This window comes from Lissotriton vulgaris, chromosome 11 (genome assembly GCF_964263255.1).
Source record: "Lissotriton vulgaris chromosome 11, aLisVul1.2, whole genome shotgun sequence".
NCBI classification, from domain to species: domain Eukaryota; kingdom Metazoa; phylum Chordata; class Amphibia; order Caudata; family Salamandridae; genus Lissotriton; species Lissotriton vulgaris.
The window spans coordinates 396,963,508-396,985,131 of NC_141699.1; the positions used below are offsets into that span (position 1 = coordinate 396,963,508).

At 49.5% G+C, this 21,624-nt stretch overlaps 1 protein-coding gene across 4 annotated transcripts in view; it reads right to left on the reverse strand.

Moving 5' to 3' along the window:
* The window catches only part of ZMIZ2 (zinc finger MIZ-type containing 2), a 369,395-nt gene that overhangs the window by 198,869 nt on the left and 148,902 nt on the right, over positions 1 to 21,624 (reverse strand). For all 4 annotated transcript variants that reach the window (XM_086943418.1, XM_086943421.1, XM_086943419.1 and 1 more), the window contains exon 7: positions 14,988 to 15,164. In XM_086943418.1, the coding sequence (XP_086799544.1) occupies positions 14,988 to 15,164 (177 nt within the window). The remainder of the gene's footprint in view (positions 1 to 14,987; positions 15,165 to 21,624) is intronic.

The following is a 21,624-nucleotide window of genomic DNA, read 5'->3' on the forward strand; positions in this document are numbered from 1 at the left end:
TCACCCCGAAAGGCAGAACCTTGAACTGGTAGTGCGGATTCTAATATTTTTGACTCCTTGTCTGGAGGAGGGGCATCACCAGTAGTTTGTGAGTTGGCACGCTTACGAGCATTTGAAACCACCAAAGAGTCCAATGGCAGCTGTCCCTTAATATATGTAGGGTCCACAGGCACCGGTCTGTATTTTCTTTCAAACCTGAGGTGAACAACCCTTGCTCTTGTGGTTTCTTTGAAAATGTCCCCTGCGTGCTTAAGGACACCTTTCAGCATTGCAATGTCTTAACTGATTTCTCTGAAGTGGAGAAAGTGTCAAATAGGAAGTCCTCTTCAGTTGGGTCAGCATGCATTTCCACATCATGATTTTGTGCTGCCCTTTCTATTAATGCGTTAAACGCAGCTGTATCCTCTGTTGGCGAAGTTATGATAGGATAAGCAGGAGTGTCAGGAATAGTCTGTGACTCCCCCGGGTCAACAGGGTCTGTCCAGGCTGGATTCTGGTCATCCTGATCCGTATACGCAGGGTAATTATATTGTTCATCATAGTCATACTCCATATCTTCATTAAAACGTGTGGGTAAGTATGCAGAAGTGTCTTGGTCATGGTACCTCACAGTCTCAAAAAGGACAGGCGATGTAGAAGAATCCCTTTTCTTTTTGAGTGGGATTTTATATGATTCAAGAGGATTTTCAGACCTGATTTTCCTTTGATAAATAGTAAGCCTGCCAGAGTCGGAGTAGATATGTAGCTTGGACTGCTCATCACAGGAGGGCTCTTGGTACACAATGTCCTCTTCTAGAGAATGACTCCTCTTTCCAATCGACACCTTCTTAGGTGGTTCAATTCAGAGTTTCGGATCGAGCCCCTTAGGGCGTGCAGTCGGGGGCAGTCCGAATTTTATCGGTGGCATAGTTTCTTTAGACAGGCTGACCACCTTCGGGGCCGGCGTCGATACAGGTCCGACCGACTTTGCCTTTTCGCCAACGTGTTTTTGGCTCTGCGTCTACTTCAGCGCCTGTTGCGGGAGAGGCGCGCTCTTCTGCCTTGACTCGACGTGCTCCTTCGAGCCGCTTGTGGATTTCGGCTCGAGGCCTTTGACGAGCTGTGGCTTGTCGACTCGTTGCTTCGGATCGAGAACCTTCCAAGACTTGAGTCCCTGGTTTGTGCCGCTGTCCGTCAACGTCGACCTGGTTGGTTCGACATGCTTGACTTTAGTGATGGATTTCAGCGCACCGACCTTCGGGTCGACACCCTTTGTTTGTGACCCTGCAGGTGCGTCGATACTTTTACTTCGTCGAATCCGATGGGTTCGAACCCTTCGACCCGAAGACTGTCTTCAGCAGTTTCGGTTTTGGCTCGATGGCTTTCGGTTTCGCTTTAAGTAGTTCGACCGATGGCTCGTTTGATATATTCTTAGCTGGGCCGAGACGCGGGGCTATAGAATGTTAGTCATGATCTTGGCTAAGGCCTTCTGGTGATGCCTCGACCTGAGCCCTTGTTTTGGGCCCCGTAACCACTGTCGGGCCTGGTTCATCGCTCGAGTCGTCATCTACGGCTCCGATGGGTGATACGTCATCCCTTACCTCGACAACGTTTTCATAGTCGACGTCCTCTTCGCCGTCTTCATAATAGGTGGAGCCATGCTCCGAACCGGGATCAGACTGCTGTTCTGGATCCTCAGTCTCGACGGCTTCATAGTCGTCTTCATCAAAGATATTCACAGGGTCGGGCGCTGGCTTCGCCATAGTCTGCCTCGCTGCGCGTCTGAGCCTAAGCGTCTTGTTCGACCTGAATCGAGCACAAGCTAGACAATTGTCCTCATTGTGCTCCGGTGATAAGCACTTATTGCACACAGGGTGTACATTGATGTGCGGGTACTTAGAGTTACAAAGGGGGCATCGTTTGAACGGGCTCTGTTCCATCGACGATCGGGCCTCTGGTGTCGAAAAGGCCACGCGGCTCTCTTCAACGTCTTGCTGTAGAATAACTGGAACAATAACTCGGCACCGATCGAAATAATACCGACGACCCCGAAGGCCTTTTGGCCTTTAGAAAAGTTTCCGAACTTGAGTAAGGAAAAGTACATCGAACCCAATGGCGGAAAAAAACAATCTGAGGATGGAGAGGATGCCCATGCGCACTGTAGTCCGGGGGAGGAGCCACCTATCTCGTGATACTTCGAAGACTCTTCCAAGACAAAAATGTGCAATCATCCGGACCCAACACTAGGCGGCGATCTATGCACAGATATGAATTCAGCAGCCCACATGCCTCGAACAGTAGGATTCCAGTAGTGTTAGTTCTTGTAATTCACTAACCCGACGTAGAGATGTAATTGCAACTAGAAATGCTGTCTTTGGCGTGAGCATTTGAGGTGTTGCCTTGTGTAGTGGTTCAAATGGTGCCTTCATCAGCTGAGCCAGTACTATATTTAAGTTCCATATGGGTGCTTGTACCCTTTTTGGAGGTGCTATCCTTTTTGCTCCTTCTAGGAACCTTTTGACTACAAGGGACATGAAATAAATAATCCAAATTTCTTGTATAGGCTACAATTGGGCTTTGTAGTAAATGAGTCGGGTATTTTGGAACGGTCCTCTCCCTTGTGATCTTTTTCAAGAGGTTTCCATTTAGACACCATTGGGAGTATCTCTTCCATTTTGCTGTATAACATTTTCTTGTTGTAGGTTTTCTTGCTTCTCTTAGTACTGCCATTGTGATTTCTAGTAGTTTGAGGTGTGCACAGTCTAAGTCTTCAGGAGCCATGCAAATAGGCTTAGGGTCTCAGGTTCTGGGTGAAGTACCCTTCCGTTTTGCATTGTTAATGGGTCCTTTCTTTTTGGATGCCTGTGCACTGTTCCCCGTGTTATCTCCATTATCTCAGAGAACCAGGTTTGCCTGGCCCACTGTGGTGCAATGAGAATCATTCTCATGTGGCTGCTCTTGCAATTGTTGATCACTTTGTGGCGAAGTGGTAGCAGGGGGAAAGCGTAAGCAAATATCCCTGATCAGTCTATCCATAGCGCATTCCCTAGCGACTGTTTGCAAGGTTGCCTGAATGCAAAGTGTTGGTGTTTTGCATTGTGGGGAGTTGCAAATGGGTCGATTTGTGGAGTCCCCCATTTCCTGAATATTTTGTGTAGTTCTGATTAATTCAGTACCCATTCGTGGGATGCCGACGTCTGCCTGCTCAGTCTGTGCCTCTACATGGTCCTTCCCTGGCAAGTGTACTGCAATTATGTCTATGCTCCTTGGGATTACCCATTTCCATAGTTGTTGGGCTAACATTGAGAGTGCTAAAGACTGTTCTTCCTTGCATGCTGTAATTTGCTGTTCTCTGCCCCTCTCTCACCCTTAAGTCTTTGGGGTGAACGCCGAGCATGCGTTGTAATCTTTGCTTTGGTGGTCCAGCAGCAGGCAAAGGTTACAAACCGGATGCTGAGCCTTCTGTGTCTACTTGTGGTGACAATTGTCAGAGAACTTTACCGCGCATAGGGAGCCCCCTGTATGGGCATTCTCCATAGAATGTCGAAGTTTTGGTGTTTTCCTCTTCGCTGCGTCACGGTTCCCAGACTCAAAGGCCAGTACGCCGATAAAGTTGTTTTCTTGATAAATTTGTTATTTTTCATCAATTCTTCTCTCCAAACTTCAGGAGCTCCTTCTGTATTGATCCAGATCCAAAGAATCCGAAAATGGCGACCAAAGGGTGGCGTCAACGTCACAGAAGGACACCAAATGGTTGTATGTCGATGACCACCGGCCACGAAAAGAAAATAAATACTACAATTCCAGACCCAACCACTAGATGGCAGAATAATGCACAGAATGGTGAATCCAGAAAAGATTCACACTGTAAAACATGGTGGTTGTGTTTACTGTTTGTATCAGCACCTTTCTTTCCGTAAAGCTCCTACTGAAAGGCTTTTAAGGCTAGGAACACTATTTTTAGCTCCAGGAAGTTGGTGTGTTTTATCGCATCCTCCTGGGTCCACAATCCGCTTACCTTGAGGCTGTACATATGCACTCCCCATCCTATCTGGGAAGCATCTGTTATGATCACTGCTGGAGTTGGTTGTGTGAAAAGTCATACCTGTGCTAGGTTTCCTTTGGTCCACCATGCCATCTCCTGATGAACCGTTTGCGTGAAAACCACTAGATCCTCCCAACTCCTTGTTGCTTGTGACCATTGTTCTTGAAGCCATTACTGGAACGGTCTCATGTGCAAGCGAAAGTTGGGAACCAAATAAATACATGAAGTACTCATTACTAGAATTTTCCTCACTGTCAGAGCTTGCCCCTTGCGGTACAGATGTGTCTGTTGTAGCAGTGCCAAAGTTATTTTCTCGCTTGGGAACACCTTCCCTGCTATAGTGTTGACATGTACTCCCAAGAACACCTTCTGTTGTTCTGGCGACGACTTGTCCCAGTGTACTGAAAATCTGCATTGAACCAGTGTCTACATCACTTGTTGTATATGCTGTTTGCAGAGACTGTATAAGCTTGCTCTTATTAACCAGCCGCCTAGGTACGGGTATACATGAATCCCGTGCCTTCATAGATGAGCAGCTACTGCCGCTAGGCATTTTGTGAAAACTCTTGTTGCTGATTGTAGGCTGAATGCTAGCACCTTGAATTGGTAGTGTGTTTTGTTGACCATAAATCGTAATAGATTTTTGTGCTTCCTGTTCATTGGTATGTTTAAGTATTCATCCTTTAAGTCTATGGTTGCCATGTAATCTCCTTTTTGCAATTGAGATCACCTCTTGTAACGTTGTCCTTATGAATCTTTGTGTTTTCATGAATTTGTTGAGAAACCTTTTGTTTAGTATTGGATGAAATGTTCCCAGTTCCAAAAGTAAACGGAAGTAATCAGAGTAAATGCTGTAGTTCCTTTCCCTTTATGGTACTTCTTCTATGGCCTCCTTGGATTGAAGTTCTTGCACCTCCTGTAGTCATTGGGATAATTTTTTCTCTGAATGTTTTTTTGTTTGTTTTTTCGTTTGGAGGTTGCTTTGTCAGTTCTATGTAGTAACTGTACTGTATTATGTTTAATATCCATTTGTCTGAGGTGATATCTCTTCATTTGTGGAGGAAATATCTTAGATATCAAAAGAAGGGGGAAAGGGGGTAGGACAATTTTTAAGGGGGTCCAATGCACTCGTCCTAGCAGCAATGAACAACAAAATGGTGTACAGAGTTCCCCCGGGGGAGCTTTAAGAAATTTGGCTCAACCTGTAATTCTCTCTCATAATACCTAGACATAGGGTGAAGAAAGGGTCTCAAGTGTGCAGTGTCGACCCATATTCCAGAATGAAGAGGCACCTCACACAGGCTATCAACAGGACCACAACTGTAGCCCCAGTCGATAGTTGTTCAGCCTCATCATCGGTGCCTTGCTCCTTCGGCGGGCTGGCGGTGCAATGCCCGTCGGGCAGCGGTGGAAGCTGCACTTTTAGTGGAGATCTTTAATTCTGGGCCAGCGGGTGTGTGCGTGTGAGGGGCCAGAGGGGGTGTAATAGTGAGCGTGGTGGTGAGTTTAAAAGAAGTCAGGGAAGTCCTGTTGGTAGACAATTTATTGGTCAGGCTTCCTGCTTCAGTAAAATGAAAAAGGGGTACTAGGGGGTGGCAAGTAATGGGACCAACCCGTATTCAACCCTTTGTGTGCAAATAGTGGTCAACATGTTTCACGCCCTAAGGGCGATTCTTCAGGACCTGGGTGCTCATAAATTACTTGGTTCCTTAAAAATTGATTAGGACACCAGTATACGACCTGAATTAGTGTCGTATCGTAATGGTTCCACAGAGGGGACTTTCTGGAACTGAAAAAGAAAAGAGAAACAACAGTATAAACACATGTCATGCCTCCTTGGCAGTCAATTGCTAGTGACTTATTTGCTGTGTTTATTTGTGTGCATGCTATCCAAAGCATGCGTGCCCAGTGAATGGCTTTGTCTAGATAGTAAAAGCAGCAGGTTATTTCTGTGACTGTAGGAGAGAAGATCAGAATACACTTAATTCTGATAAGTGCCTGGACGGTGCTCGCACTAAATAGTGGTTGCGTGTTACTTTTGCAGAAAACCATGACACTAAAATAAATGATAACGCCTACAATAGTTGCCCAGGCGTATGTACAATCAAAACCCCCAGAGGCGATCCGGTGGTGAGTAACAATGGTCAGCCACCCGTAGGGGGTTAGAATCATTACGCTCTAAATGAGCGAGCCACACAGTGAGGACCGACGAAAAACGTGGTTTGACACTCTGTAAAGAAAAGTTGAATTGTACGCCAATCCGCGCACTCACCCTTAGTGTTTCTTCCTAGAAGCCTCACGGGCCATCCAAGTGGGGCCAACAGCGAGATGAGGGAGCCCTATGGAGGAAGGAGACAGCAAGGCAAGTGCCCAGCGGGGAAGGATATGAAAACCGATCGAGGTTTTGGCTGCAATGCTAAGCGGTCAGTAAACCGTTACGGAAACCAGCCTCTAACCAGCCCGCCCAGCTCCTTACCTCTAGCGTCGCTGCAGACAGGCTACTGCACCTACCCCTCCCACAGGACAACAAGGTCTGGACAGCCGGCGTGGTTGAACAGACCGCTTCCGGGTTTAAGAGAGGGAGGTAGCGCGCGCAGATTCAGGGTGTGTCCGTCACGTTGCTAGGCAACGGAAAGCCAAGCTGACAAGGCAGACGGTACGGAAGAAGGACTACAAAGCTCGGGCGCATTAGTATGAGCGCCATCTTGGACTGGAGTTGTGTGTGTAACAGTCAAGGGTGCACAGCTCAGGCGCATTTAGTATGAGCGCCATCTTGGACTGGAATAGAGTGTATAACAGTCAAGGGTGTAAAGCTATGGAAATAACAATGGACAAAAGTCCAGAATCATGACTATCTGGCGAGAGTCGACCAGGGCACCCCGTCATTTAAACCCAGCGTGTCACACTGCAAGCGATGTATCCATCTTTGTTCATGCATGAACAGAGCTTGTTGATTAAGATGTGGTAGGGATTCAATCACAGCCCATCGCATGTTCTCAGGGAGGTGTTCCTTCTCCTTACAGTGGTCATACAGTTTGGTATGAGATTTATGACAACGGATATTACTGTTATGTTCCATTATCCTTTGCTTGACAGGGCGCATGGTCATCCCTATGTAGAGGCAGTTGCAGGGGCACATCAGGACATATATGCACTTGGGGCTGTTGCAGTTCGTGTGCTTGCTGTAAGTCCATGTAAACGTGTTATTCAGGGTAAGGGACTTGCCCTGGATGGTCTGTGGACAAACTACGCATGTGCCACACCGATAGTGTCCAGTCACAGGCGGAAGATCCCACAAAGTCCTGGTATTGTGAGCAGTGATCTTCTTGGGGCGGGTGTGAACAAGGGTATCCTTGAGGTTTGCCGTCCTCTTGAAGGCGAAACGTGGACGTGGAATCTCCAGTCCAGCAGAGTTCAGGATCCCCCAGTGGGCATTAACAGTCTTCTTGATGAATACTGAGTTCCTGGTGAATGAGGTCACACAAGTAATCTTGTCATCTGGTATCTTTGGGTGTACCTCGAGAAGGGCCTCTCTATTGTTATTAAGAGCTCTTTTTGTGGAATCCTTCAGGAGGCGGGTGGGGTAGCCTCGGTCCAAAAGTTTAGTTTGGAGGGAGCGAGCCTGTCGTTTGTAGTCATCAGTCGAACTACAGTTTCTCCGGAGGCGGAGAAATTGCCCAAATGGTAAGTTATCCCTAAGGGACTTGGTATGGTGGCTGTTGTATGGTAGTAGGCTGTTCCTGTCCGTCTCTTTCTTGTAGAGGGTGGTGCTTATTGTCGTGGGCTCCAGTACAATGGTGAGGTCGAGATAAGGGATCTTTTCACTCGACATGGTGCCAGTAAATTTAAGGAACGGGTCCTGTTGGTTAATCCACAGACAAAACCTCTCACAGGTAATCTGGTCCCCCTTCCAGAATAAGACGTGCAGACGTCAGTTGTCTAATACCAATCATTACAGACCATTGACTGAAGATCCCACCAACCGTCTCATGACTACCGTGATGTCCCTGGTCATTGAAGCAGAGACCAATGGTTGGGTTAGCAAAAAAGAGGCAGAATTCCTGGTGACCACAGACCCTGTAACACCTTACTTTTACATCTTACCAAAGATACATAAGGGCATCACCCCTGTTCCAGGACGACCTATTGTGTCGGGTATTGGTTCTATTTTAGAACCCCTTTCCCAGTTCTGCGATGCTTTCCTGCAACCCCTGGTCAAACGCATTCCATCCTACCTTCAGGACACGAGAGATGTACTTCGCCTCATCAACGACATGGATGGGAGAGAAGACATCGACCTTCTCTTGACACTTGACGTGGAAGCTCTTTATACGAACATCCCCCAACAAGCGACACTGGAGTCCGTTGAAGCAGTCCTCCGTCAAGAGGAGTGGATGTCACCCACACCCATCTCCTTCATCATGGAGTTGGCCCATTTGGCACTAACTGAAAACTTCTTTAAATATGAATCGTCCCTATACCATCAGATACGCGGTACATCTATGGGCTCGACCTTTGCGCCGAGCGTGGCCTGCATCTACATGGCGTCATTCGAGGAAAGGTGCATCTACCCCCCTGATCTTAATCCTTTCCGTGAAAACATCACTTGCTGGCGTCGCTACATCGACGACATCCTGGTATTCTGGAAGGGGGACCAGATTACCTGTGAGAGGTTTTGTCTGTGGATTAACCAACAGGACCCGTTCCTTAAATTTACTGGCACCATGTCGAGTGAAAAGATCCCTTATCTCGACCTCACCATTGTACTGGAGCCCACGACAATAAGCACCACCCTCTACAAGAAAGAGACGGACAGGAACAGCCTACTACCATACAACAGCCACCATACCAAGTCCCTTAGGGATAACTTACCATTTGGGCAATTTCTCCGCCTCCGGAGAAACTGTAGTTCGACTGATGACTACAAACGACAGGCTCGCTCCCTCCAAACTAAACTTTTGGACCGAGGCTACCCCACCCGCCTCCTGAAGGATTCCACAAAAAGAGCTCTTAATAACAATAGAGAGGCCCTTCTCGAGGTACACCCAAAGATACCAGATGACAAGATTACTTGTGTGACCTCATTCACCAGGAACTCAGTATTCATCAAGAAGACTGTTAATGCCCACTGGGGGATCCTGAACTCTGCTGGACTGGAGATTCCACGTCCACGTTTCGCCTTCAAGAGGACGGCAAACCTCAAGGATACCCTTGTTCACACCCGCCCCAAGAAGATCACTGCTCACAATACCAGGACTTTGTGGGATCTTCCGCCTGTGACTGGACACTATCGGTGTGGCACATGCGTAGTTTGTCCACAGACCATCCAGGGCAAGTCCCTTACCCTGAATAACACGTTTACATGGACTTACAGCAAGCACACGAACTGCAACAGCCCCAAGTGCATATATGTCCTGATGTGCCCCTGCAACTGCCTCTACATAGGGATGACCATGCGCCCTGTCAAGCAAAGGATAATGGAACATAACAGTAATATCCGTTGTCATAAATCTCATACCAAACTGTATGACCACTGTAAGGAGAAGGAACACCTCCCTGAGAACATGCGATGGGCTGTGATTGAATCCCTACCACATCTTAATCAACAAGCTCTGTTCATGCATGAACAAAGATGGATACATCGCTTGCAGTGTGACACGCTGGGTTTAAATGACGGGGTGCCCTGGTCGACTCTCGCCAGATAGTCATGATTCTGGACTTTTGTCCATTGTTATTTCCATAGCTTTACACCCTTGACTGTTATACACTCTATTCCAGTCCAAGATGGCGCTCATACTAAATGCGCCTGAGCTGTGCACCCTTGACTGTTACACACACAACTCCAGTCCAAGATGGCGCTCATACTAATGCGCCCGAGCTTTGTAGTCCTTCTTCCGTACCGTCTGCCTTGTCAGCTTGGCTTTCCGTTGCCTAGCAACGTGACGGACACACCCTGAATCTGCGCGCGCTACCTCCCTCTCTTAAACCCGGAAGCGGTCTGTTCAACCACGCCGGCTGTCCAGACCTTGTTGTCCTGTGGGAGGGGTAGGTGCAGTAGCCTGTCTGCAGCGACGCTAGAGGTAAGGAGCTGGGCGGGCTGGTTAGAGGCTGGTTTCCGTAACGGTTTACTGACCGCTTAGCATTGCAGCCAAAACCTCGATCGGTTTTCATATCCTTCCCCGCTGGGCACTTGCCTTGCTGTCTCCTTCCTCCATAGGGCTCCCTCATCTCGCTGTTGGCCCCACTTGGATGGCCCGTGAGGCTTCTAGGAAGAAACACTAAGGGTGAGTGCGCGGATTGGCGTACAATTCAACTTTTCTTTACAGAGTGTCAAACCACGTTTTTCGTCGGTCCTCACTGTGTGGCTCGCTCATTTAGAGCGTAATGATTCTAACCCCCTACGGGTGGCTGACCATTGTTACTCACCACCGGATCGCCTCTGGGGGTTTTGATTGTACATACGCCTGGGCAACTATTGTAGGCGTTATCATTTATTTTAGTGTCATGGTTTTCTGCAAAAGTAACACGCAACCACTATTTAGTGCGAGCACCGTCCAGGCACTTATCAGAATTAAGTGTATTCTGATCTTCTCTCCTACAGTCACAGAAATAACCTGCTGCTTTTACTATCTAGACAAAGCCATTCACTGGGCACGCATGCTTTGGATAGCATGCACACAAATAAACACAGCAAATAAGTCACTAGCAATTGACTGCCAAGGAGGCATGACATGTGTTTATACTGTTGTTTCTCTTTTCTTTTTCAGTTCCGGAAAGTCCCCTCTGTGGAACCATTACGATACGACACTAATTCAGGTCGTATACTGGTGTCCTAATCAATTTTTAAGGAACCAAGTAATTTATGAGCACCCAGGTCCTGAAGAATCGCCCTTAGGGCGTGAAACATGTTGACCACTATTTGCACACAAAGGGTTGAATACGGGTTGGTCCCATTACTTGCCACCCCCTAGTACCCCTTTTTCATTTTACTGAAGCAGGAAGCCTGACCAATAAATTGTCTACCAACAGGACTTCCCTGACTTCTTTTAAACTCACCACCACGCTCACTATTACACCCCCTCTGGCCCCTCACACGCACACACCCGCTGGCCCAGAATTAAAGATCTCCACTAAAAGTGCAGCTTCCACCGCTGCCCGACGGGCATTGCACCGCCAGCCCGCCGAAGGAGCAAGGCACCGATGATGAGGCTGAACAACTATCGACTGGGGCTACAGTTGTGGTCCTGTTGATAGCCTGTGTGAGGTGCCTCTTCATTCTGGAATATGGGTCGACACTGCACACTTGAGACCCTTTCTTCACCCTATGTCTAGGTATTATGAGAGAGAATTACAGGTTGAGCCAAATTTCTTAAAGCTCCCCCGGGGGAACTCTGTACACCATTTTGTTGTTCATTGAGGAAATATCTTAACCTGCCTCCTACTGGTGTAGTATGCTGGAGGAACTGTTTGTTCAAAGGATGAATTTTTTTTTTCTGACAGTGTCTTTGGGGGTCCACTCATTGATGTTTTTGGTCAGCGGCCAACTTTTGGAATGCAGTCACTTTGGTGTGGTCTACGGTCCTCCTCGCTGCCTTTGACCTCTTCCCCGATGGCGTCCTCGTAAGGATGGTCTTCCCGGTTGGAACTGCCAATTTTGTTTTTGCCCTTGTTGCTGGCCCTGGCTTACTCCTTGGGAAGTTTGCTGGTAAGTTTGGTGCAAGGCTGATGGTTACCTCTGCCTGCTGGTCTCCTTAAGGGTGTGCCTCTGCGCATGCCTCTAAATTGTGCTGCACCCACAGACCTTGCTGTTTCCTTGTTTTTTTTCCAGTTGGTTCAGCTTTTCATCTATGATACTACCAAACAGCTATTCCCCTATTGAACGGTGGGTTTAGTACGTTATTCTGCACCTCTGGCTTGAAACCCGATATTCTCAGCCATGCAGGTCTTCTCTCGGTAATGCCGATCATCATCTGTCTGCTAGATGTGTCTGCAGCGTTTAGGGCTGATTTTAAACATGTGTTTGCCATGTACTTTCCCTCGTCCACTAAGTGGTTTGCCCTTCTTTGGAACTATCCAGGCTGGTGCATTAGTAGTTCTTCTACCACTTCCCAATGCGGATAAGGGTGTCTATACATCAATTCATTTGAATTTGCAATGCGCCACTGATTTGCTGCGCTCCTTTCAACCTTTCGCCCCACTTAAGGTCCATTCTCTTGCTCTCCTTGTATGGCGGTGGTGCAACATTTGTTGGTACATTGGCCCTTTTCCTGGCTGTAGACATAATGATGGAGTCAGCTGGCACACACACAATGGATCCTTTGAGGAATGCTTGTATTTTTTCTCACCTCTTGGTGTAACTGCTTTGCATGTAGCGGGCTCTTTAAATGGCCCCTTCCCTTGATCCAATACACTTGGTAGCATGGGTAGAAACTAGCTCCTTGATTGTGAAGGCTGTATAGTCTCTAGTAGAAAACATGATTGTGGTTTTTCTTCTTCCAGTTGCACTCCATATGTGTCTGCTGCCCTGTTTATGACTTGGATGTACATCCCAATGTCATCTGATGGTGAAGGGCTCGAAGGATACGAGTCTACCTCCTATTCTGGTTATTCGGCGTCAAGATCCTGCCATTGTAGGTCTTGAGCCTCAGAGGTTGCCAAGCCCACATAAGTTAGTGCCTCATCGTCTCCTTCATCCTCTAAGACGAATTCCTCTTATTCGTCGAGCAGTTCGGGAGATGTTGGCGGCCGCAATTCCTCGACCAGTTTCTCCACTTCCATCGATATTTTCGGCAGCATCACCAATTGCTTCAAGCGTCGTCAAATTCTTTTTTGCATTGCAAAATTTTCGCCATTTCAAGCTCTAGCTTTTTTTTCGTTTTCTCGATCTCCGATGCGTGTGTTTCGGAGTAGAGACCCTCAGCCTTTCTCTTCGTGCTGGACGACGGAGACACCATCGTCGAAGGTTGTTTTCGACCTCTCTCATTTCGTCGTCAAGGCATCTTTTTCGGGACCGTCTTTCCAAGTCTTTGGTTTTTCTAGAGTTTGCTGTCACAGAGTCCTTAACGAAAGATCTGACGAATTGTTTCTCTTTGGATGCGGCTGCGGTCTACTGTTTCGATGCAGAGGCTCCTTTAGAGGTCTTGGAGACATTTTTTCGCGTTTCCTTTTGTCTTTGAGGTCGACTGATCTCTTACCTTCTTCGAAGTCTACTTCTCGACCTCTACAACTGGGACGCCTGTGTCCTCGTCTACTTCAGGGCCTTCGGCGACATTGTCCTCCTCTCCGCTGGAAAGACCTTGGATCTCGAAGCGACGGTGCTGGCCCTAGGCCCTGCATGTTATAGTTGGCCCTTCTCTGTCGCTCTCTTACCCTCAAGGTCTTTGGGGTGAAGGCCAAGCATCCATGGCAATCTTCACTTCGGTGATCCAGCGACAGGCAAAGGTATCAGTCTGGACGCTGATCTTTGAGCATATTTATGATAACAATTCTTACATATTTTGTAAGAGATCTTGTCCATTACCACACACAGGGAGCCCTCTGCAAACACATTCTCCGTGTCGAAGTTCCGTACTATTCCCCTCTGCGGCATACTCCGGCTCGGCGGATAGTAGTCTGGTACCCCGAAAAGCTTTTTAATTGCCGTTTTGTATAATTTTCACCTATTTCCGTTGATTCTTCTCTCCAAATCTTTGGAGCTCCTTCCGTATTGATCCAGATCCAACAGCGGAAAAAAATAATTTGGCGACCAAAGGTGGGAGCTTCCGAAGGAAGCATGTCGACGTCACAGGAGGACACCAAATGGTGGTGTGGTATGTAGACGCCCACCAAAATAAAAAAATTAAAAAAACGAAATAATTCCGGACGCAACCACTAGATGGAGGAATAATGCAAAGCATGTGAATCCAGAAAAGACTCACGCTGCAAAACTGGGGTCTTGGTTGTAGGCACGCCTGCACAGTTACTACTGCTGGTTAAAAAAAAAAGATGGTCTCAGAATCACGGCGCTCTCAGGATGAAATTGAAAAAGGGCACCCATCAGCATTTTAACACTTCTTCAGGAGAAGAGTTGATAATATAATAGGTGCTCTTTTCAATTTTTAGCAGGATAGTCGAATAAGTGCTAGGCACTAAATGTAGACAAGGAAAAGGCTCTAGGTGAAAAACAGCGAAGAGTTTGCAGACAGAGGAAGGCTCTGTCCTAAGCACAGCCTTGTGATGATGAAAAACTGTATAGCAAGCCAAATCTACTAACTGGCTAAATAAAAATAAAAAACTAACAAAAATGAGAGAGAAGAAAAGCATAACTTTAGATGGGCATTGTATCCACATAAAACAAAATGTTATCCCACAAGTCTGTAAAGATTTCAAGAGTTTAACTGTTAAAAAAAAGCTTAACCTCCCCCCCCTGCCCCGTCCCCCATGGGGGAAAGGCAGCCAAAGAAAGGCACTGAAAAAGATAAACCTTACACGAATTAAAAAATTAGTAACTGAGAGACAATGTATAGCTATATATGGGTTGGAGTCTGGTGCACTGGCAAGAGTTGAGGGATACCATTAAGGGACAACTCACTGTTGTCAAGCCCTTTAAAGGCCCACTTCAGCCGGCAAGAAATTTCAAACAGTTGGAAGGAGGGATGACAGAGTAAGGTGGTTTCAGGAGCAAAATGGGCTGATAGGAAAAAAAGAAAAAAAGGACTGATAGAAGACTACGGAGGAAGGTAGAAACATAATGCAAAGGGTGTATGCGAAGAGGACAGAAATAAAAGGCAACTGGCAAAACAGCATGGGGGGAGAGAAGATAGTGCAAGAATGGCGGGATCAAGAATGCCAGATGGAAGGGAATGATAGTGCACGGTTGGGGAGGGCGAAAATAAAGACAAGTGAAAGACCATGCATAGGAGGGTGAAAGAGAAGAGGCGATGGTAAACAAGGGATGATGCAGGTGACAGGGCAACCATGTTACCTTGTAATAGGGTCCTCCGGATCCGGATGAGAGATACTGTGCCATACCCTGCTGCATGGGTATCCGATGCCCGGGGTATGAGGGCGACTGCGCAGACTGCTGTGGAGCTGAAGGTGCGTACTGCACAGGCTGCGAAGGGTACTGTCCACCCTGGATATATTGCTGTGCCGGGTAACCCTGGTAGGAGCATGGGATAACAGAGACCAGTGTGATTACATGACTGCAAAACAAGACCACTCCACACTGGCCGTTTGAACATCTCTATATCACCCACATTAGGACAATAAAGGATGGATGATAGATGGACACTACAATCTAGCGCTCTTATTCAGATCGCTCTACTCATCTGTAAAGATGGCTGTTCAATGACAGCTGTCAGTCTGTTCAGGACTTTCCCGCCAGAGCGAGGCCTTCTTAAACTTATGACACCCCATTACGAAGAAAGGAAAAGCGGACTTTCTTTGATCAAGCATAAATAATACAAGGGGTTGATTTTGCAAGCATGTGGAACAGAGCGCCCAAGCCATCAGCTTTCTAAGCAGACTCCATTTGTAACGGGCAAGCGCCAAATTGCTAATCAGAGAAAATAAGAAATAAGAAATTCTTTAAACTTATGGTACAATATTTTGGAATTCTGGGGACTAAAAACGATTTTACCCTTTTTGATTCTCTGACCTTAACTGTTGACGCTTTTTCCAACTCTCATCATAACTCGTTTCTCTCCTTTCTTTTTACTTTACAACTAGATTTGCAATCTCGCAAAAATGTTCAATTGTTTCTTGACACAAATGCACAAGTTACTACTTGTGTAACGATATATCTGTAAGAGACATTAGTTAGTGATAGATTCCTTACCTTAGAATATCCCCAGGCGTCAGATTGGATCCGGAAATTTTTGCGTAGCAGTACCCTTGCGCGTCGGTAGGCATCGTCTGCGGCTCCGCGTCCGTCGTCGGCGTCGTGGGCGCCGTGATGACGTCGGAGTACTTAGACACCGCCTCCGCGTGCTGACGTCAAACTGTGAGTGTTTGATTGATACAGATGCTCTGTCCATCACCACCCCCCTTTTGTACCGCTTTTGGCCGCCATAAGTGTGGCAGGGTATGCTCAGACGTGAGTCCCTTGCTCACTTTGCCACTGGATTCAAGCAAGCCGGGCTGAAGACGGCTGGAGTGCCAGAAACCGGTCCTCGGAAGCTTCTTTCCGGTCCAGGGAAGACATGGCTTGGCAGTTCGGGCTGGACTGTTCCCATGAGGCACAGGGTCAGACTGATTTGCATAAGGCCATGTCCGAACTAGGGTGGCAGAGTGGGCTAAAGAACGGTGATGGATTAAACCCAGATCATTTGACTGGGTGTGAGTGTTTGATTGATTCAGGTGCTCCGTCCATCACCACCACCCTTTTGTACCGACGTCAGTTCTTAGACAGCTTTTCCGCGCCAGAAACGCAGAGCTATGCTAAAAAACCAACACTGGTGCCTTGAAACTAGGGCCCTGAAAGGGGATGACCTTAACCCTAGATATCGGTTCGCAAAACGGGGAGGATGGGTGGGTCGGTAAGGAATCTATCACTAATGTCTCTTACAGATATATTGTTACACAAGTAGTAACTTGTGCATCTGAAAGAGACACGTTAGTGATAGATTCCTTACCTTAGAATAGATACCCCAGCAATACCAACACCGGTGGTGGGTCTGCGGACCAATAATCACACCAGAAAGTCCTGGAGGACGGAACGGCCAAAGAAGCCATCCCTCCGGACTTGGCTGTCCAGGCAATAGTGTCTTGCAAACGTGTGCAGCGAGGCCCACGTAGCCGCCTGGCAAATGTCCTGCAAGGGCACTCCTCGCCCCAAGGCAGTTGTAGTCGCTGTTCCCAGAGTGGAATGAGCCCTCAGACCAACAGGGGGTTCCTTCTTAGCCAAGGAGTAACACGCCTGGATACACAAGATGATCCACCGCGAGATGGTCCGCTTGTGCACCGCTTTCCCCTTCTTAGCGCCCACGTAACCAACAAAGAGTTGGTCATCCACCCGGAACTGTCGTGTGCGATCCAGATAGAACGAGAGTGCACGTTTTGGGTCCAGACGGTGGAGCCTCTCTTCCTTTCTCGAGGTATGCGGAGGCGGAAAGAAGGTGGGCAAGGTGATGGATTGCCCGATGTGGAAGGCCGTGACTACCTTGGGCAGGAAAGAAGGCCTTGTCCGCAACACAACCTTGTCCAGATGGACTGAAAGGAAAGTAGGTTTACAGGATAGAGCCTGGAGCTCACTCACTCTCCTGGCAGAGGTGATGGCTACCAGGAAAGCAGTCTTCAAAGTAAGAAGGCGGAGGGAGGGGACAGTTGTGAAGTGGCTCAAAGGGAACGCACATCAGAAAAGTAAGAACCAAGTTCAAGTCCCACTGAGGCATCACAAAGGGCACAGGAGGGAACGTATGCGTGATGCCTTTCAAGAATCGATTAACAATAGGGGACTTGAACAAAGAAGGTTGATCAGGCAACCTCAAAAAGGCTGAAAGAGCAGAAAGGTAGCCCTTGATAGTGCCCAGAGCAGAGCCCTGCTGGGCAAGAGAAAGAAGAAAGAGAAGAACCTCAGAAAGAGGGGCAGAGAGAGGATCCACAGCCTTTGCTGTGCACCATGCCACAAATCTGTTCCACCTGCAGGCGTATACCGACTTTGTGGAGGGACGCCTGGCTGCCAGAATGATGTTACAGACTTCAGGAGGCAAGTCAAATGGCCTCAACTGTCGCCGCTCAATCTCCAAGCATGGAGGTGGAGACTGGACAGCTTCGGGTGGAGGACCGTCCCCTGCTGCTGCGACAGAAGGTCCTCCTGAAGAGGCAGACGAACCGGGGGATCGACTGACATACTGAGTAGCTCGGTATACCAGTACCTTCGTGCCCAGTCCGGAGCCACAAGGATGACTTGTGCCCGGCCGCAACTGATCTTCTTCAGCACTCTGGGCAGAAGTGGAATAGGCGGAAAGGCGTACAACAGACCGCAACTCCACTCGCGACGAAAAGTGTCTCCGAGCGAGTGCCGCCCTGGAAATTGCAACGCGCAGAACTGATGACATTGCGCGTTCTCTTCGGTGGCGAATAGATCTAACCAAGGCTCTCCCTACTGCTGAAAGAGGCCTTGCGCCACGTCAGAGTTCAGACGCCATTTATGATCCATCATGCACCGGCGGCTGAGTTCGTCCGCCCTGGCGTTCAGAGAACCTGCCAGGTGTTGAACCACCAGGGTCACGCCCTGATGTTCCAGCCATTGCCAGAGGCGCAGAGCCTCCTGAAAGAGGGTCCACGACCCCACCCCGTCCTGTTTGTTGCAGTACCACATGGCAGTGGTGTTGTCCGTGAACACCTGCACTACACTACCCCGGACAGAGGGGAGGAATGCCCACAGCTCCAAAAGGATGATATGGAGCCGGGACTCCGCCGGAGACCAGAGGCCTATGATCTCCGCCTCTCCCATGTGGCCTCCCCAGCCCTGGAGGGACGCGTCCGTCACAACTACGTGCTCCGGTTGGGGAAGGGAGAGAGATCTGCCGCTGACCCAATCGCGGTCCGTGAGCCACCACTGCAGCGGTTGCCCTGATGCTGGGCCTCCTGAAACTTCAGGTCCCACTGCAGAGCCCGCATCCGCCAACGGGCGTGATGCACCAGAAGGATGCAGGAAGCCATCGGCCCCGGAAGCCACAGCGTCAACCTGACCGAGACTCGGGACAAAGGCTGAAAGATCGGAATCAGAGCCTGTATATCCCGAACCCCCTGTTCGGGGGGGGGGGGGGGGGGGGGGGGGGGGTAAACCCAAAACAGCGCCGAGTGGAGAACCGCTCCGATGAAAAGGAGCTTCTGCGAGGGGCACAGGTGTGACTTAAGCACATTGATGGAGAACCCCAACTGGTGCAGGAGGTCTGCCGTCGTCTGGAGGGGGCTGACGACTGTCTGGGGCGAGCCCGCCTTCAACAACCAGTCGTCGAGGTAGGGGAAGACTGAAACCCCTAACCTGCGCAGATGAGCTGCAACCACCGCCATCACTTTCGTGAACACCCGTGGGGCGCTGGTAAGGCCGAAGGGGAGCAAGGTAAACTGAAAGTGCTCGTGGCCTACCGTGAACCGCAGGTAGGCCAGCAGGACGGGGATGTGGAAATAAGCGTCCTGCAAGTCCAACGCTACCATCCAGTCTCCTGGGTCCAGGGCAGCTAAGACCTGAGCCAGTGTCAGCATTTTGAACTTCTCCTTCCGGAGGAAGCCGTTGACGCTCCTCAGATCCAAGATAGGGCGTAGGCCCCCTTTGCCCTTCTTGGATACCAGAAAGTAGTGGGAGTAGCAACCACATCCTACTGCTGGCCCAGGAACGCACTCGACGGCCCCCTTGGCCAAGAGGGCCACAACTTCCTCCTACAGAAGCCGCAGATGATCCCCCGATACGCGGTGGTATTGCAGTGGCATGGCTTGAGGGGTCATCTCGAAGGGGAGGGAGTAGCCCCTTCGGACGATTAGCAGCACCCACCTGTCCGATGTGACAGTGCGCCAGTGGGAGTGGTGATGGCGAACCCTGCCCCCACTGACGTCACATGAGCCTGAAAGCACGGACTAGGAGGGTTTTGAGGCAGATGCTGTGGGGGAAGGTGTGGACTGGCCTCGCCGTTGTCCCCGACCGCCTCCACGGCGATTTCCACGGCCGCCACAGAGTGGGATGTTAGCCTGCGGTGCGTGGCTGGCAGCACGTGTGGGGGCGCCCCTTCCTTGACCATGAAAGGAGCGAAAGGCACCCATTTGCTGGCACGGGGCCGAGAGGCCCAAGGACTTGGCCGTAGCCCTGGAGTCCTTAAAGCGCTCAAGCGCATGGTCTGCCTTGTCGCCAAAAAGGCGACGGCCATCAAACGGCATGTCCATCAATGTGTTTTGGACATCGGCAGAAAAGTTGGCGGACCAGAACCAGGCGTGGCGACGAATCGCCACCGTCGTTGCTATCGCTCTGCCCAGTGAGTCCGTGGTAACCAGCCCACACCGGATTGAGAAACGTGCCGCATCTCGACCCTCCGCCAGGGCTTGGGCGAGTTTAGCCTTGACCTCCGCCGGGCATTGTGGCAGCACGTCCGTGACCGTGTCCCGCAGGGATTGGGTGTAACGGCCCAAGAGTCATGTGGTGTTGGAAGACCGCAGTCCCAAACTAAGGGAGGAGAATATTTTCTTTCCATAATTCTCATACCTCTTGGATTCCCGATCAGGCGGAGCCGACGGGAATGCGGTCTGGGAATTAGAGGCCTGGATGACCAGGCTCTCGGGGTGGGGTGGGTGGACAGGAAACCAGGGTCGCCCGGGGACGGGCGGTGGCGTCTGGCCACGTTCCCATCTACAGGCTGGCCTGTAGCGGGCCTGGACCAAGTGCCCAAAAGAACGTCAGTCAAGGCCTCATTAAACGGCAGCAGAGGCTCAGTTGAGCTTGACTGCGGTTTAAGGACCTCAGTGAGGAGGTTAGTCCTCACGGCCGCGACGGGGAGCTCAAGGCCCAAGGCCTTGACTGCCCGCGTCAACACCACACTGAAGCTTGCCCCCTCCTCCGAAGCCACGGGAGGAGGCGAGACAAAACCAGTGTCTGGCGAAGTGTCCAGACCACTGGCATCCCCAAGTCCAACTGTCCAGTCCTCCTGAGACTGACACTCACGTTTCAGAGGGTCCTCAGACCCCTCCCAATACTCCTCTTCACCCATCTCCTGATAATCAGGGTTGTCAAAGGACGGGGCCGGTTCATTGAAGTAGAACTCCCCAAGCGGTGTCGAGAGCGTCGCCCAGCGGCGCCGCTCCGACGCCGCAACCGGGTCGATGGAGGTATTGGGGTCGACGCCGCCCGAGGACGACCGGCGACGATCCGGATCCAGAAGCGGATCCAGTGGGGCCCTGCGGCGCCGGGCCTGAAGGCGCCGGGGCCGAAGCACCCGCAGACGCGGAGCTGCAGACGACGCCTACCGACGCGCAAGGGTACTGCTACGCAAAAATTTCCGGGTCCAGTCTGACGCCTGGGGATATTCTAAGGTAAGGAATCTAATACTAACCTGATTCTTTCAGATATAGTCTGTGGCTGTCACCATTAAGAGTGTGGACAGTCGGGTCTCGTGAGGTTGGTTTGTATGTACTCACAAATAATGGAAGCTTAAAAGCCACCGTCAAGTTTCTTTTGGTATAGGATTTAGTGAAATGGAAATGAAAAGGTGCCACGCTTCATATTCCGATTATGATTTAGGTCCTTTCAAATTGCAGGTTGATAGCGTTAGCTCATATAAATTAAGTATGCTAACTTGTTTGATATCTTGGTCAGCTTCGAAGTCGATCTGTGGCACCTTACATTTGCAATGGAGACGTTGAAGTGGCACAACAGTTGCCTTTTTGAACATATGAACATGCTGTCGAAGAGTTACAACACCCCCTCACATCTGGAGTTATGACAAGTTTGTAAGCCCCCCTGCAAGTTATGCCCCAGTAATCGCCCCCAAATAAAGCAGGGACGACTGGGGAACCAAACAAGCCCTGCCAAAAATCCTCAAACCAGCCCCTCCTCTGTAATCCCCTCGCGCAGTCTCTTTCCATCGATCTAATCTTTTTCTCTGCTCTCTTCTCCCTCAGATCGCCTT